This window comes from Ochotona curzoniae, unplaced genomic scaffold (assembly GCF_017591425.1).
Source record: "Ochotona curzoniae isolate NIBS_2020 unplaced genomic scaffold, NIBS_Ocur_1.0 contig_1014, whole genome shotgun sequence".
NCBI classification, from domain to species: Eukaryota; Metazoa; Chordata; class Mammalia; order Lagomorpha; family Ochotonidae; genus Ochotona; species Ochotona curzoniae.
The window spans coordinates 49,364,354-49,377,816 of NW_024464920.1; the positions used below are offsets into that span (position 1 = coordinate 49,364,354).

The 13,463-nt window shown below is 53.4% G+C and overlaps 1 protein-coding gene across 3 annotated transcripts in view; it reads right to left on the minus strand.

Annotated features, from left to right (window-relative positions):
- Positions 1 to 1,117: 1,117 nt before the first annotated feature.
- TCF20 (transcription factor 20) overlaps positions 1,118 to 13,463 on the minus strand; it is an 82,246-nt gene continuing 69,900 nt past the window's right edge. The window contains exons 4-6 of one of the 3 annotated variants that reach the window (XM_040987064.1): positions 7,514 to 7,563; positions 6,559 to 6,686; positions 1,118 to 1,184 (exon numbers count right to left, since the gene is read on the minus strand). In XM_040987064.1, coding sequence (XP_040842998.1) covers positions 6,603 to 6,686; positions 7,514 to 7,563 — 134 coding nt within the window. In that variant the 3' untranslated portion in view covers positions 1,118 to 1,184; positions 6,559 to 6,602. Of the gene's footprint in view, positions 1,185 to 6,558; positions 7,564 to 13,463 lie in introns of those variants that run through there. The other 2 variants (XM_040987055.1, XM_040987074.1) reach the window with 2 other exon arrangements.

Below are 13,463 nucleotides of genomic sequence, written 5' to 3' on the forward strand. Positions count from 1 at the left end.
TAAATAAAACTGTTTGTGAAACAGCTATTTTATCCCCATGGCAGAGTGACCCCTGAAAGATGCACTAACCCCTTCTTAAGGCCTTAACAAGATTTTTTTTTGTACTTTTTTTCTTTTTTTTTTTAAACTCAGATATTTAAAAATTATACAATTTACAAAACAAAAACAAAACAAAACATTAAAAAAAAAAAGCCATAGCATCAGGCTGCGTAGCTGACAAGCCCCCTTCTCTTCTACACATATGAAAGCAAAAAGGGACAAGGGCTGAGCAGGTGTTCCTGGCAGCTCACAGATGGCCCGTTCTGGCGGCACAGGCCTGGAACCCTCCCATCCCCAGGATCCCTGGTGTGTGCCAAGGACAGAGCCCCAGGTGTCAGTCACCTCTGGACTGTGGAACTCAGGGTTCTTGGCAGCCGCAGCGACCCTGGACATTGGAATTTCAGGACATCAGGGCATCTGCCAATTTCACCACCCAAAAATTTTTAAAAATTTAAAATAATAATAAATAAATAGTGTTTCTGGAAATGAAAAAAATTTATTTTTGTGTTTAAGCATCATTTCCCCATTCTTGAAAACATGGACCATCCCCCCTTCCCCCACCTCCCCCCAAACCTTCCCACTTTGAGACAAATGACAGGAAACGGGTAGTTGTGGTGTAGTTGGTCTGCCCTTCCAGCTGGGGCTGTGCTCTCTGCACGGGGTGGGACAGGCTAGGAACAAAGCCATACACCTCCCGCACTGCACGAGATGAGAGTCGCTCAGTTCAATTTCACATTTAAATTTCACTGTCATTGGAACAAATTTGGAGTTTTTAGCTAGATAATTTTAAAATAGAATGAAAAGGGATAGCGCACCTTTCATTTAAACAAAGTCTTTCCAGACTAAAAATAGATTTATATATATATATTTTTTATCGCTCCCTTTTAAGTCCCCCCCTTCCCTGTCACCCCCCACCCCCCTCCCCCCACACTGTCACTATGGAGATTGTGTCCATGGAAACAGCCATTCCAACATCTTGGGTCTTTCCTGCGGTGCCACAGGTTTGAGTGTGATGTGAGAACTTAGGAAGGAAGTGTTGGCATGGGCAGGCACATCGGGGCAGGTGGGGTGGGGTGTGGCTGCACAGTAGGAAGATTTCCAATCCATCTCAAGCATCCACCACCTTCTCATCTCCACAGTCTCACCTGAAAGACAACGACAGATGCTGAGTGCTAGGGACCTCCACACGACCCCTCCACCAAGCAGTCCCTGGGACCCCTGGACGCAGCACCTCGGTGGCCATGCTCCTAAAGCAGGACACAGCCAAAGCCATGCAGCTGCCAGCGGGAGCTTGGGCCTGGAGAGCAAAGGGCAGGAGTGACCCAGTCAGGCAGGCTGGCTCTTAGGGGTGAGTCCACCTCCAGAGATGGGCCCTGTTTAACGGGGTAGCTGTTTCTGGCCTTCAGCTGGGCTTGTCCTGGGGGGAGAGGGGGGCGGACCAGAGACACCAAGTGACCCAGGGCCAGTTCTTCAAGAACCCCCATCAAGAACATTCCTGCCAGGGTCTCCGACAGTGTTGACACATGTCAGCTTGTTCCCAGGTCCTGTCAATCCCGGCCCCCAGGCCCCAAAACAGGGTTCCAGATTCAAGAAGGGCAGATGGAGCAGCTCACCTGCTGTCTGATTCAACCCAGCAAATCGACTTTGGAGGCCAGGATCAGCCCCTGCCTGCCTGCCCACCACTGAACTCTTCCATCTGCATTTGTGGGCCCTGCTATATTTTCCTCCATCTTCTTCAGTGTCCCCCATCAACAAACCAACCTGAGAGAAAGCCAGGCCACACCCTCTTCTGCTTCTGTAAGGGTTACCAGCGGGCCAGGCAGCCAAGGAGGCTAGCGCAGGCGGGATGCAGAACACACAGGCACACTCGCATTCTCTCACTTGTCTCTGACAAACAGGCTCCTGACTGCTTGGTAGAAAATACCAATAACGACTTTGCAAACAGATCCAGGAAGACAGCTGCCAAGCTGGAGTGAGAGCTAAGCACCCCGTGGTTTGTAAGCATCCCTCACCCCATGGCAGCTCTGGGTCCGGAGACCTCCTCACCCTCTAGGGCCAGATCTCCTCTTCTGGTACAACCCTTCCCCCAACAGCCAGGGACGGCCTCCACTGCCCTGCTCAGCTTTCCTAGGCTAAGGCCACAGGCAAAGGGGAAGGCAGCAGTGTCACAGGGCTGTCCCCAGAACCTTCTCAGATGCCACCACAGGGAAAAAAAGACCCTCTGGAAATGTAACGAGAAGGGCGGAGCTAACGGGCACCCCTCAAGGAACAACCAGGAAAGGAAGAATCTCACTGGGGATGGTGAATGCCTCCACCATTGGGTGAAGGGACAGAGCAGACCGCCCCTCCGTTAAGCCAGCTGCTGGCAGGACGCCAGCCTCCAAACTTACACCTCAGGGCCAGGGCCTGCCTCACTGGCCTGGGCACCATCTGCTAACCTTCCCAACAGGGAGTTACCCACAGCGTCTGCTCACTGGGCCACCCAAACACACGTGTCACTGAACACAATGGACCATGACTTCTCCAATCTCTTTTCTTTTTAAAACCTTCCACCTGCTGCTTCACTCCCCAAACAGTTACAACAGCTTAGAGCTGGGCCACATTGAAGCCAGCAGCCTGGAACTCCATCCAGGTTCCCCATGTGGGTGACAGGGGACCAAGCACTTGGGCCATGTTCTCCAGCTTTCCCAGATGAATTAGCAGGGAACTGGACTGGAAGTGGAGCATCCAGGACTCGAATGGGATGCCAGTGTGCTGGTCCTCCAGTTATTTTTAGAAACAAAATGGTTTGGGGTTGGCATTGTAATACGGCTGGTGAAGCCACCCCCCGTGTCCTGGCCGCCCTACTTTCAATCCAGCTAGTGGCTGGATAAACAGTGGAAGATGGCAAGTGTTGTTGGGTTCCTGAAGCGCGCGTGGGAGATGAGGATGGAGCTTCTGACCTTGCAGCTTGGTCCAGTGCTGACCAGTGTAGCTATTAGGGTAGTGTGCCAGTAGATGAAAGATCTGTCATCCCCTTCAACTCCTTCTGAATAAATAAAAAAATTTCTAAAAGAAATAAGTTAAAAAAAAATACAACCCCACACAATGGTTTCCTGAGCAGGGAGAGCAGCTTTGGCTCGTGCCAGGCCTGTGCTAGCTGCAGGCCTTGGAGATGCTTCATTTCTCGGACTGCAGGAGGGAGCCACCCAAAGCATCACGACTGACCACAGGTGGCCATGGGGCTTGGCTGCTCAAGTTCTCCCATATCCAGTGACAGAGGACAGGGCTGTGCCAGCCGAGCCTCCAAGCCGGTTCTCAGGATGCCGGTGCTAAGAACAATTCACTCTCTTTACAAGGCTCTTTGGGCAGGCACGTGACACAGCAGGTGCCACGTGGGACATTACATCCCACAGCAAGCGCCTCCGAGTCCTGGCTCCACGTCTGATCCACCTCTCCCTGGGAGGCAGAAGATAATCCAGTGCTTGGGAAGCCCAGATGGAGATGGCTCGCGGCTTCAGCCTAACCCAGCCTGTCCAGCTGCTGTGAGCATCTGGGGAGTGAAGCAGTTCATGGAGACAGATGGAAGATCTTTCTTCCTCACTTTCAAATGAAGGCTTCTGAACTCTGAACAGCTGTAGGGCTGCATCCTGGGCCACAGGCTTTCCATGTTTCCTGCCTCAATTGCTTGTCCTGTCCATCCTGCTCCCGCACAACCCTGAAGTTTGAACCTGGGCACATTCTATGCTTTTTATTTCCATGCCAGGTCCCAAGATTCCCTTCCCAACTATGCAGGGAACCACTAACTCCATACCACCTTACCCACCCAGGACCCAGACAGAGCCTGTCCCCTCATGGCCAGACACGTCATACTCCCTACCCGAGGGCAAGGGTTTGGAGGAAAATCTGTGTCAGCTGAGGGCAGACAGGCCAGGTTAGCTCCCAGTACTCTCAGGAGGCACACATTCTGTCAACACCGCCATGGGCCCTGCACTGTTAGGTCACGGCAACATAGCCAGCGACAGTCCCCGCCCACAGGGCTCCATCTACGGAGTATGGGCTGCCAAGTGGGGAGGAAGTGATTCAGACAACGATTTAGGGAGCACGGCTGTTCTTGAGGGATGGGTGCTGGGAAGTACACAAAGTCATAGGGGGGAAAGCCAGGGACTTGGAGAGCCTCACCGGAGATTCCTGGGGTCTTGAGGCAGTGTAAGGAGCCTGGATCAGGTCCAGGGTGAGCGACAGGGCTGGAAGGAGGGCTCGAGAAGATGGCCCTGCGGCCCAGAGGCAGCCACTGTACAGTTCCAAGGCAGGACTGGGGCTGGTAGAGACACTTGCGTTCTCCTCAGGAGGTGTTATCCAGGGGTGTCTCTCAAATAAGCATAGGAAAGTGACACTCCAGAATGTGCTACTGCTCCTAAGTGGGTGGTGGGCCGTATGACCCCTGCCACCTGTCTCAGCTTCCTTCCTTGGCTGGTAAAGGTCCTTATTCCCTCCCCTGAATCACAGGGCCTGGCACAGGACCAGACCAGGAACAGGGTACAGCGGTCCTGTTGGCAGAGCCCTGCCGTCCAGCTATGTGGAAGCCAGAGAGATGATGACACAGGGCAGGCACCCAGGGGCCAAGCTGCCAAAGGACTTTTCCTCTGGTGTCCCTGGTCTGGCGAGGGCTTGGTGCAGGTGCCTCACATGCTGGGGAGTAGGCAGCATCTTCTGGTGTCTCTCTGTGCCTGGACCTCTCCAGTCCCTGCTCCTGAAATCCAGTCAGGACACAGCCCCACCGAAGCCAGAGCCCATGCCTGGCTGTGCTAATGGGGCAGACAGGTCCTAACTGAAACCCAGAAGGATGGTACAGAGGCAGTTGGTGGCACACAGCAAATTTCATGCCATGATGTGTAAGGAGGTAGGATAAGGGTGCACCCGCTGTCCTTGCCTGCCTTTTTTGGGGTGCCAATAACAGTAGCTGGGTCCCCAGCAGGGACCATGGGAAGAGCACTAGCCAAGGGCAGCGTGCCCCTGCCTGGGTCACAGGGCTGCAACAAGATCCTCTGGCTCCCTGAGGGAACTCCACAGAGCTGAAAACCCAGAAAAAGGAATCTATCTACTGGCAGCGGTGAACAGAACAAGCATTTCACATGGAGAAGTGTGGACAGTAGGTCTGCGCTTCCCCTGGTTATACCACTGCCAGCTGGCTTAGGACGAGTGGGCAAATAGCATGTCTACAGGTCTGCCTACCAGGCCCAGACCTTCTCTTTTTCTCCAACCCAGGCTGGCTGGCATTCTGGGACAAGAGTGCCAGCACCAAGCAATGAACAGGACACATTTCTGAGACACACCACGGAGGCACTGTGTGGAAGATGGCAGAGCCTGCAGTGACACATCAGGAGTCCCAGGAGGCCAGTGAGAACAGAAAACACCCCCAGCACTGCCTCACAGCCCAGCCGGCCTGTGAAGGCTGCTGCCACCTGGAGAGTGCCAATGGCTGCCAAGCCCATGGGGTTCCTGAGATCTAAGGGGTCATTTCCCAGTAGCTGCCCCACTCTGCACAGACCCCTCCCCTGCTGGCCTATTCCCTGGAACAAAAGGCTCAGCGCCACGCCGTCAGGAACGTACAGGGAGCCCCCTGGCCTCCAGGCCACCTCGCAGTCCCCGCGTCAGTGCTGGGATCTCCAAAGAAGCAGCAGGAAAACTGCCACTTTTTGAGACGAATCTGGTTTTTCCCCTCAAATTACTGTCAGGTTTTCCAGAAAAAAAGCAGAAACCTCCTGGGGGGAGAGGACATTCCACAGTGAACAGCGAGGGGGGTGCTCCCCTGAGGGGCAGGTGCACACGGTGGAGGCTCGCATAGCAGCCCCACAGAGAACAACCCTTTCCCCTCCCAAAGAAGCAGGAGCCGAGTCCCATCTGGCTCGTCCTTCTCTTCAGTCTCTCTGACTCGGCAAGGTAGGGAGGGAGAAGCCACAGACCCAGGACAGTGATCTCTCCCACGGGCCTCTGGCCACACGCAGGCTCAGGCAGCCCCACGCCCAGTCAGGAGCTTGCCAAACAGCAGGGTTCAAAGAAATCAGACACTAAAGTCTACTAAATCTTTGAGGGGCATTTTCCTTCCTTTTGTACTTCCACAAAAGGGATTGTCCACAGTACTGGGAGGGGAACCTGGAGACTTTTTTATATTTTCAAAGGAAAAACACTTGACGTTTTACAAAAACGCCCTTAGACTGACACACAAGAGATCTCTGGCTAGAAGCCTTTCTGAGCCGGCAGGACCTTCCCCCGAGACGCCTGACGTGGTCACGCTCTGCTCACAGGGGCCGACTCCAGGAAGTCAGCTACATCCCAACCCAGGGGGTAGAGGATGGCTCAGCTGCCACCACACTCCCTCAGGTACTCTGCAGAGTTCAGTAACCAAGGACGGGAAACCGTGGTAATCCAGGAACTTCCGTGGTGGTGGTGGTGCAGCCTGGGCGAGAAGAGGGCAGAGGCCACAACACCCGCAGGGGCTGGACGGGGTGGTGGGGGCAGCCCAGCAGCCCGACTCACCTGTGCTTGCTGTCCTTTCCATTCCCACGAGCACACTGCCCCCCTCACCCCCGCTCCGACTGCTCTGTGCTGAGGCTCCCTTTCGCGGTCTTGTTCTGCAAGGGGGGCAGAGGGCACGGGAGGGGAGGCTGCCGCGGGCAGAGCAGGGATGAGACAGGACAGAGGGACAGGGAGTGCGCCCAGAGGCAAAGACAGGAACGACACACGAGAAAGGAAAGAAAAAGCAGAGTCAGTACTGAATGACAAACAGGAGGTGTTCAGACAGGCCTCTCAGAAGCAAAATAGGACACACAGTAGGAACAGGACACGGTGTGCTCCGGGACCCAGCTCCGGAAAGGTCTGAGGACTGACGGCACACCTGTCCAGGGACTCTTTCTAGTACTTTCTGCAGATGGTGGCCTGTAAGTAGCCAATGACCACCAGGTGTCAGTGTGACCTCATCAGAAAGGAAAGGCCAGCACAGCTGGCAAATGCTGGCAATGCAGGCGCATGTTGGCATCACCCCCTGCCATCCCATTCTCCTGGCACCTCACCAACAAGCCACTCACCCCTCACCCTGCACCCGTTCCTAAAAGGGATGACCAGGAGGCCATTTCTGTGGAAGCAGGGCAGCCAAGAGCTCTTCAGCTGCATACGTCCAGGTCAGCTCTGCCCAGACAGCCTGGAGCAGATGGGGCTTGCCTAAGTTGTGGACTCACCCCCTTCTGTCTGGGAAAACACCCTCGGCTTATCGATCAGGCCTGGAATCAGCCTGGCCACGTGCCAGCTCTGTCAAACCAGAGTGACAACGAGTAGTTACCAGCAAGTGGGAGAGTTCGGTCTTAGAGCCCCTGATGTCACACAGCCTGCTGGTCTGCTGGGCAGGGGTCTCCCTGGAGTATCAGACCTCGCACTCCCTGAGGACCAGGTGGGGGTGCCCTGCTGGCAGCACAGGTTCTTGGACTCTCTCACTCACCTTGTGCTTGGGGCACCTCACTGAGAAGTTCTCCTCGTGTAGCAAACAATCTGCAAGGCAGAAGGAGATGGTCAGCTGGAGTCTACGTGCACAGGCACTGCCAGGGCATGGGCACAGAGGCCAGAACACACTGCGATCTTCAACAGCAAGACCTCAGAGACACCACAAAGCAAGTCACTTAGAACCATATACAAATGTGCATAAGTATATTACAATTTTATTAAATGTTTTATATATATTTTTAAAAATGACTGAAGGAAAAAAATCTACCAACATGTCACAGTGGTTCTCTGTGGCTAGATTATTTTTATTTTTTTTTATATTCCCACCATGATACCATTTTGATAGAGATCGTTTGCAACACTTGTCATTGCTGACACCCTTGATTCTAGCTAAGGCCACCACCCAGATTCAAGCCAGTGCCTCTGCGGGAACGCTCCTCGGAGGGCAGGGGCTCCTGCTCTCCTGGGTACAGAGGCCCAGGCCCCCCAGACACACAGGAGTCAGGCTGCAGGCCCAGCTGCCACCTACATCTTACAACCCATGGAGGCACAAGGCAAGCTCTGACCCGAATCATATAATCCACGCTTCCCAGGAAAGTAAAACTCCACAAGGGAGCTCTTAATCCTTGGAGAAAAAACAACTCATTTCAACTCTGAACACGGCGACAGCACCCTTGCTGACGGCAAGCACACACGTGCCTGAGGCGAGCGGGGCTCTGGCACAAGGATGGTGGAGCAGGAGAGGACATCTAATTAACGAGTTCACGCTGCAGCTGCAGCTGCTGGGGACTGGCAGCCAGGTCACTGGTGCAGGATGTGGCGGCAGAATGTTAATCAGCATTGATCACACATTCTCAGAGAGCTCCGGGCACCGCGGCGGGAGGCAGCACGGCACTTACCCTTGTCGAGTGTACGATTTAACTCGGGTTTCAGCGGAGACCCAGCACAGCAGCCTGTGTTACACACAGACTTTACGTCAAAGAGTAATAAGCAAAGCACAGCTTCCAGGTCTTCCAGATCCTCAGCAGATCAGATCAGACTCTTGCATCTTTTCCTAAAACGCCTAACCCTGTAAGCAGCACCTGCCTTCCAAATCCCTGAGTGCTGGAGCAGGTGGACAGGCCGCCTTGTCTGCTCACAGGCCTGGGAAGACAGCAGCTCATCACTAAGCCCAGGCCCTCCCGCTGCACTAAACGAAATGTGTTCTTTTAAAGCCAAGTACAAAACGTGACCAAGACTGCTGCTGCTCGCATCAGCCCGAGTTCTGATGGACACAGGGGACAGCTGCCCGCAGCTCGGGGATGCACCTTCCCTCACGGCTCACCATGTGGTGCCTGTCCCAGGGCCTTGGGGCCGCCCCAGGCCACAGGCCTTTACCAAGCCAAGGCTGGGGTAGCAGCAGAGGGCTCCATGAGCAAGGGACAGGTGGCCAGCTGCCCAGGGTCATGGACTAGCGAGCAGCTGTGTTAGAGCCTTGGTAACATACGGCTCCAGACGGACACGCATCCCTCTGAGATGAAAGCACCAGAAATAAAGCACTCTGAGCACATGACAGGCGACTCGTTGCGAGCGCCAGGCACTTTGGAAACGGGCATCTTCTCCAGGGATGTGCCAGGGGAAGTGGAGACCTCTGGCCAAGGCCCTCCACACAGCAATCACACAACACTCCTTTCTGTTCAACTTCCCTACAGGCCTCCAGGAGCTGCAATTCCCATTTTTGGGAATGGTTCAAACTATAGTTGGAGAGCTTAGATACCCAAGGGGCTCTAGGGAGCCTCTTTTTGGCTACTTCCTATCAGGCCTGCTATGGGACAGCAGAGAAGAGCAGGGCACGTGGTAAAGTCTCTGAGCAGGCCTCTCAGCAGATACGTGGCTCCTCCAGGGCTGACCAGGCCGAGTACTACCCACTGCCAGAGGGCTCAGGCCACAGAGCCACAGGGTGTGCTCAGAGGAGACAGCTCCCTCATGCCACACAAGCTGCGGAAGACTCACTAGGCAGAGAACAAAAAGAATAGCACCCACACAACATCAGACCCCCAAATCTAAACACGCCTTTAAAGTTCCAAGTTAAAGGATGGAGTTGGCCAAGTTTCTTCTACAGAGCTTCAGACATTCTTGGCAGCCCTACCCCCCAGGGCGAAGTGCGAGCGAGGAAAGGGGAAGGGTCCATGGCCTCTGGAACTGCCAGGAATCTGACACTGTCCCCAGTGTAGCTCAGCACACAACTCAGAGCAGGGCATGGTGGCTGCTGGGTACCTGGGGCACAGACAGGGAACTGTCCAGTTGGGGGGGGTCCACTCTGTGATGCAGGTCGCTACTCACCAGAGTTCCAAAGGGAGCCACACAGGGCTCTGACCCCACGACTACAAGAGAGGCTGTAGCGAGTAAGGTTCCCAACCATGTCTGTTCCCCCCAAAAGGGGAAAAACCCCCGACAGGAGAGGCAGCAGTGGAGTTTCTGATTAAATACTACAGCCCAGCACCTTGACTTTGTTGTTGGGACCCACTGCACTAAATACATCCAAAAGTGCCTCAGCAAGACTTCATGTCCTTAATACTGCTCTCCCTTCCTAGAGCCACGCCTCTACCCATGACATCACAAGTAGCACGGAAAGAGCTCACATGATGTCAGAAATGCAGATCAGCATCTGGCTGCTTCCATGGAGACAGCCCAGAGACACTAAAGGTCTGGGCAGCCGACAGCAGCAGAGATAAAACACTAAGCTGCTCCTGACTGTACCCAGAGAAAGTCAATCCAGGATGCCTTTCCCGGACTTGAAGACACCTATGGCAGAAGAGAGTTGCTCAGAGACAAAGCACAAACACCCTTTCCCACGAAGCAGTGCAGGCCCAGGTGGCTGTTCTCGGCTGTTGCTGCCCTCCCAGCTTTAGCTCTGCACAAAGGGACAGAGCGTGCAGCAGCCGAGGCAGCCCAGAGACCCCTCTCGCTGGACACTGGGTCACCATCTTCCGATGAACAGAGATGTCACAGCTTCCGGGGCTGGCACACAGGACAGGTGTGAGCGGAGGAAGCATTCTTCACTGACTCTCAGCAGCTGACGACAGAGGCCCTGGTCTCTGCTGCGGCAGAAAAGTGGTCTCCACACTGAAGCTCTGCCCACAGCCATGGGGCACCCCCAAGTACGCTGAGGCAGCAGCCATGTTGGTGACCAGGCTCACAGGAGGAGGCTGCCCTGTGCCGGCTCCTGGCACAGTTTTTCTCAAGGAAACTTTCTATGACGATGCTCTGGAGTTGCATGCCACGAGCAACCACTGGGCACCTGAAATACAGCTACTGAAACCAAGAACATGACTATTAAATCGAATTTTAGTGGCCAGGTGTGGCCGGCGGCTGGCCAGCACAGGCAGCTACGATGCCATGGAGAGGAACACGCCCTCCTCCTACAGGGCTTGTCCTGGCATTGTGGGCATTTTGGAGGGATGCAGGATCTTACTGTATCTCTATCTTGGCCTTCCAAGTAGCATGAAGAACTTAAACATACTTGAAAGCATACATTCAGGTCATCTTGCTTGGCTGCTGGCACCAAGCCCCCTAAGATCACTGTAAATGTCTTGCTCATGTAAGGTTATTGGGTGGGGTGGTCTGTCAGCCTGATATTAGGCTCTTCACTGGTTCTTGACACTGGGCTGATCTGTCTTTAGCTCTGGTGAGGGGCTCCAGAGTGGGATTCTCGATAGAGGCTGGTCACCAGGAAGATGATGCTGGCTCCTTCAGCACTACTCTGCTTCTCCCAGCAAGGGGTTTGGAAATGACTGACCACGCCTGTGTGATGAAGCCTCCACAGAAACCCCTGGGCCCTGCTGCTCACACACAGGAGTGACTAAAGGTGGAAGCTCTCCCCACGTACCTGGCCCTACCCATCTTTTCCATCTGGCTGTTCACTTGTATCGCTTAAAATATAGGGGCATTCTCATGAATTCTCTGAGAGCTGCTCCAAAATGCTCATCAAGCCCAAACGAGGGGGTAATGGCCCCGACTGGTAACTGCTGGTCATTCAGAAACATACAGCACAACTGGTGGCTGGCGACTGGTATCCAAAGGCAGGGCAGGGTGGGGAGGCAATCTCCGGGGCCCTTCACTGAGATCTGCACTGACCGTGAAAACGACAGGACAACCAGCAGTTGCACTAGAGAGCAGTGTGGTGTGCAGGGACTAACCTCTATGCTGTGTCTGGTCACAGGAGTATGTACTGCTGTGCTAAGTGAAATCACAGCAGGAAAAGAACTTGGCTTCTCCCATCTCCCAAACAAAATCTCAATGAGAAAAACACCCTGCCAACTAGCACCAGGAGGGAACTCCTTCAGCTCTGACCACACCATCTGAGGGGCCCGTGCTGCGGCAGGGCTACGATGCCAGCATCCCGTGTAAACACTGGCTCAAGTTCCCACTGCTCCTCGTCTGACCCAGCTCTCCCTGCTAATGCGCTGGGAAAGTAGCTCATGGCCCAAGCACGCAGGCTCCCGCGCCGCACGAAGATCAGAATGCAGTTCTGGGGTCTGGCCTTGGCCTGGCCCAGCCCCAGTTACATGTCTGTGGTCCAAGGGGCAGTAATTCAAGGTACAGAAAACTGATTTTTTTCTTCTCTTTCTGAACTCTCACTTTTCAAATAAATACATAAATCTTAAAAGAAAAAAAAAGAGTATCGTCTATGAAAAATCCACAGCTAGTGTTATATCTAATGGATCAGGAACAAGACAAACATGTCAGTTCCTGACACTTCCCTCTAACCAGGGGTTCCAGCTAGGACAACTAAGCAAGAAAAAGAGGAAAAGGAAGTAAAGCTATCTCTACTCATTCATGACATGACCTTGAATACAGAAACCCACTACAGATGATTACAACTAAGAATAATCATAGTTTCAGAATATAAGACCAATACATAAACACCAACTGTATTTCTTAACTTTCATAATACATAACCCTAAAATCGAGAAAATGATTTGAATTCCACTACAACACCCAGGGATAGTAAGACAGCAGAGGTGTGTGTGCCGTGCTGAACAGTGAAGCTGCCCCGAGGACTCCGTCAGAGTGCTGCTTCCAGTCTCGCTCTCAGGAGGCATGGAGGTTAGCCCAAGGTGCTCGGGTCCCTGCCACCCATGGAAAAGTCCCGAGTGAAATTCGAGACTCCTGATTTAAGCTGAGCTCAGCCCCATGTGTCACCCTGTCTCGTGAGTGTGTGTTCACACGCGCGTGCTGGACTGCTCTCCTCCCTCCCTGTCACTCTGCCTTTCAAACAGAAACAGGCCCACACCATGACCAAATGATTCCTCACAAGTGCCAACATCATTCAATGAGGCTACAGTAGCCTTTTCTAGAAACAGAGCTGGGACAGCTGGCCATCCACATGCAAAAGCATGAATTTGGATTCTTCCTTCACAAAAAAACAGAAATTAACTCAAAATGGATCAAAGAACTAAGTGTAAGAGCTGAAGCTACGCAACTCTTAGGGACAAAAGGTATAAATCTTTTAACTTCAGATTAGGCACTGGCTTCCTGAATATGGCATCAAAAGCACAAACAAGAAAAAAAAAGTAGATAAATAGGACTTCATCAAAAAAGTAAAACAAAAACATAATGACAATAACAAAAAAACCAATTAAGTTGCTGATGGGAGAAAATTATGTGCAGATTATGTATCTGGGCCCGGTGTAGTACCTAGAGGCTAAAGCCCACACCTTGCACACGTTGGGATCCCATATGGATGCCGGTTCGTATCCTGGGTATTCCACTTCCCATCCAGCTCCCTGCTTGGCCTGAGAAGGCAGTGCAGCATGATCCAGAGCCTTGGGACCCTGCACCTGCAGGGGAGACCCAGAAAAAGCTCCTGGCAAAGGATCTGGACAGGTACATAAACGGCCAACAGGCACACAGACCTGCCAGCAGGGAATGTCACAACCAGTGTCGGAGGGTGTGAGCGGACTGCC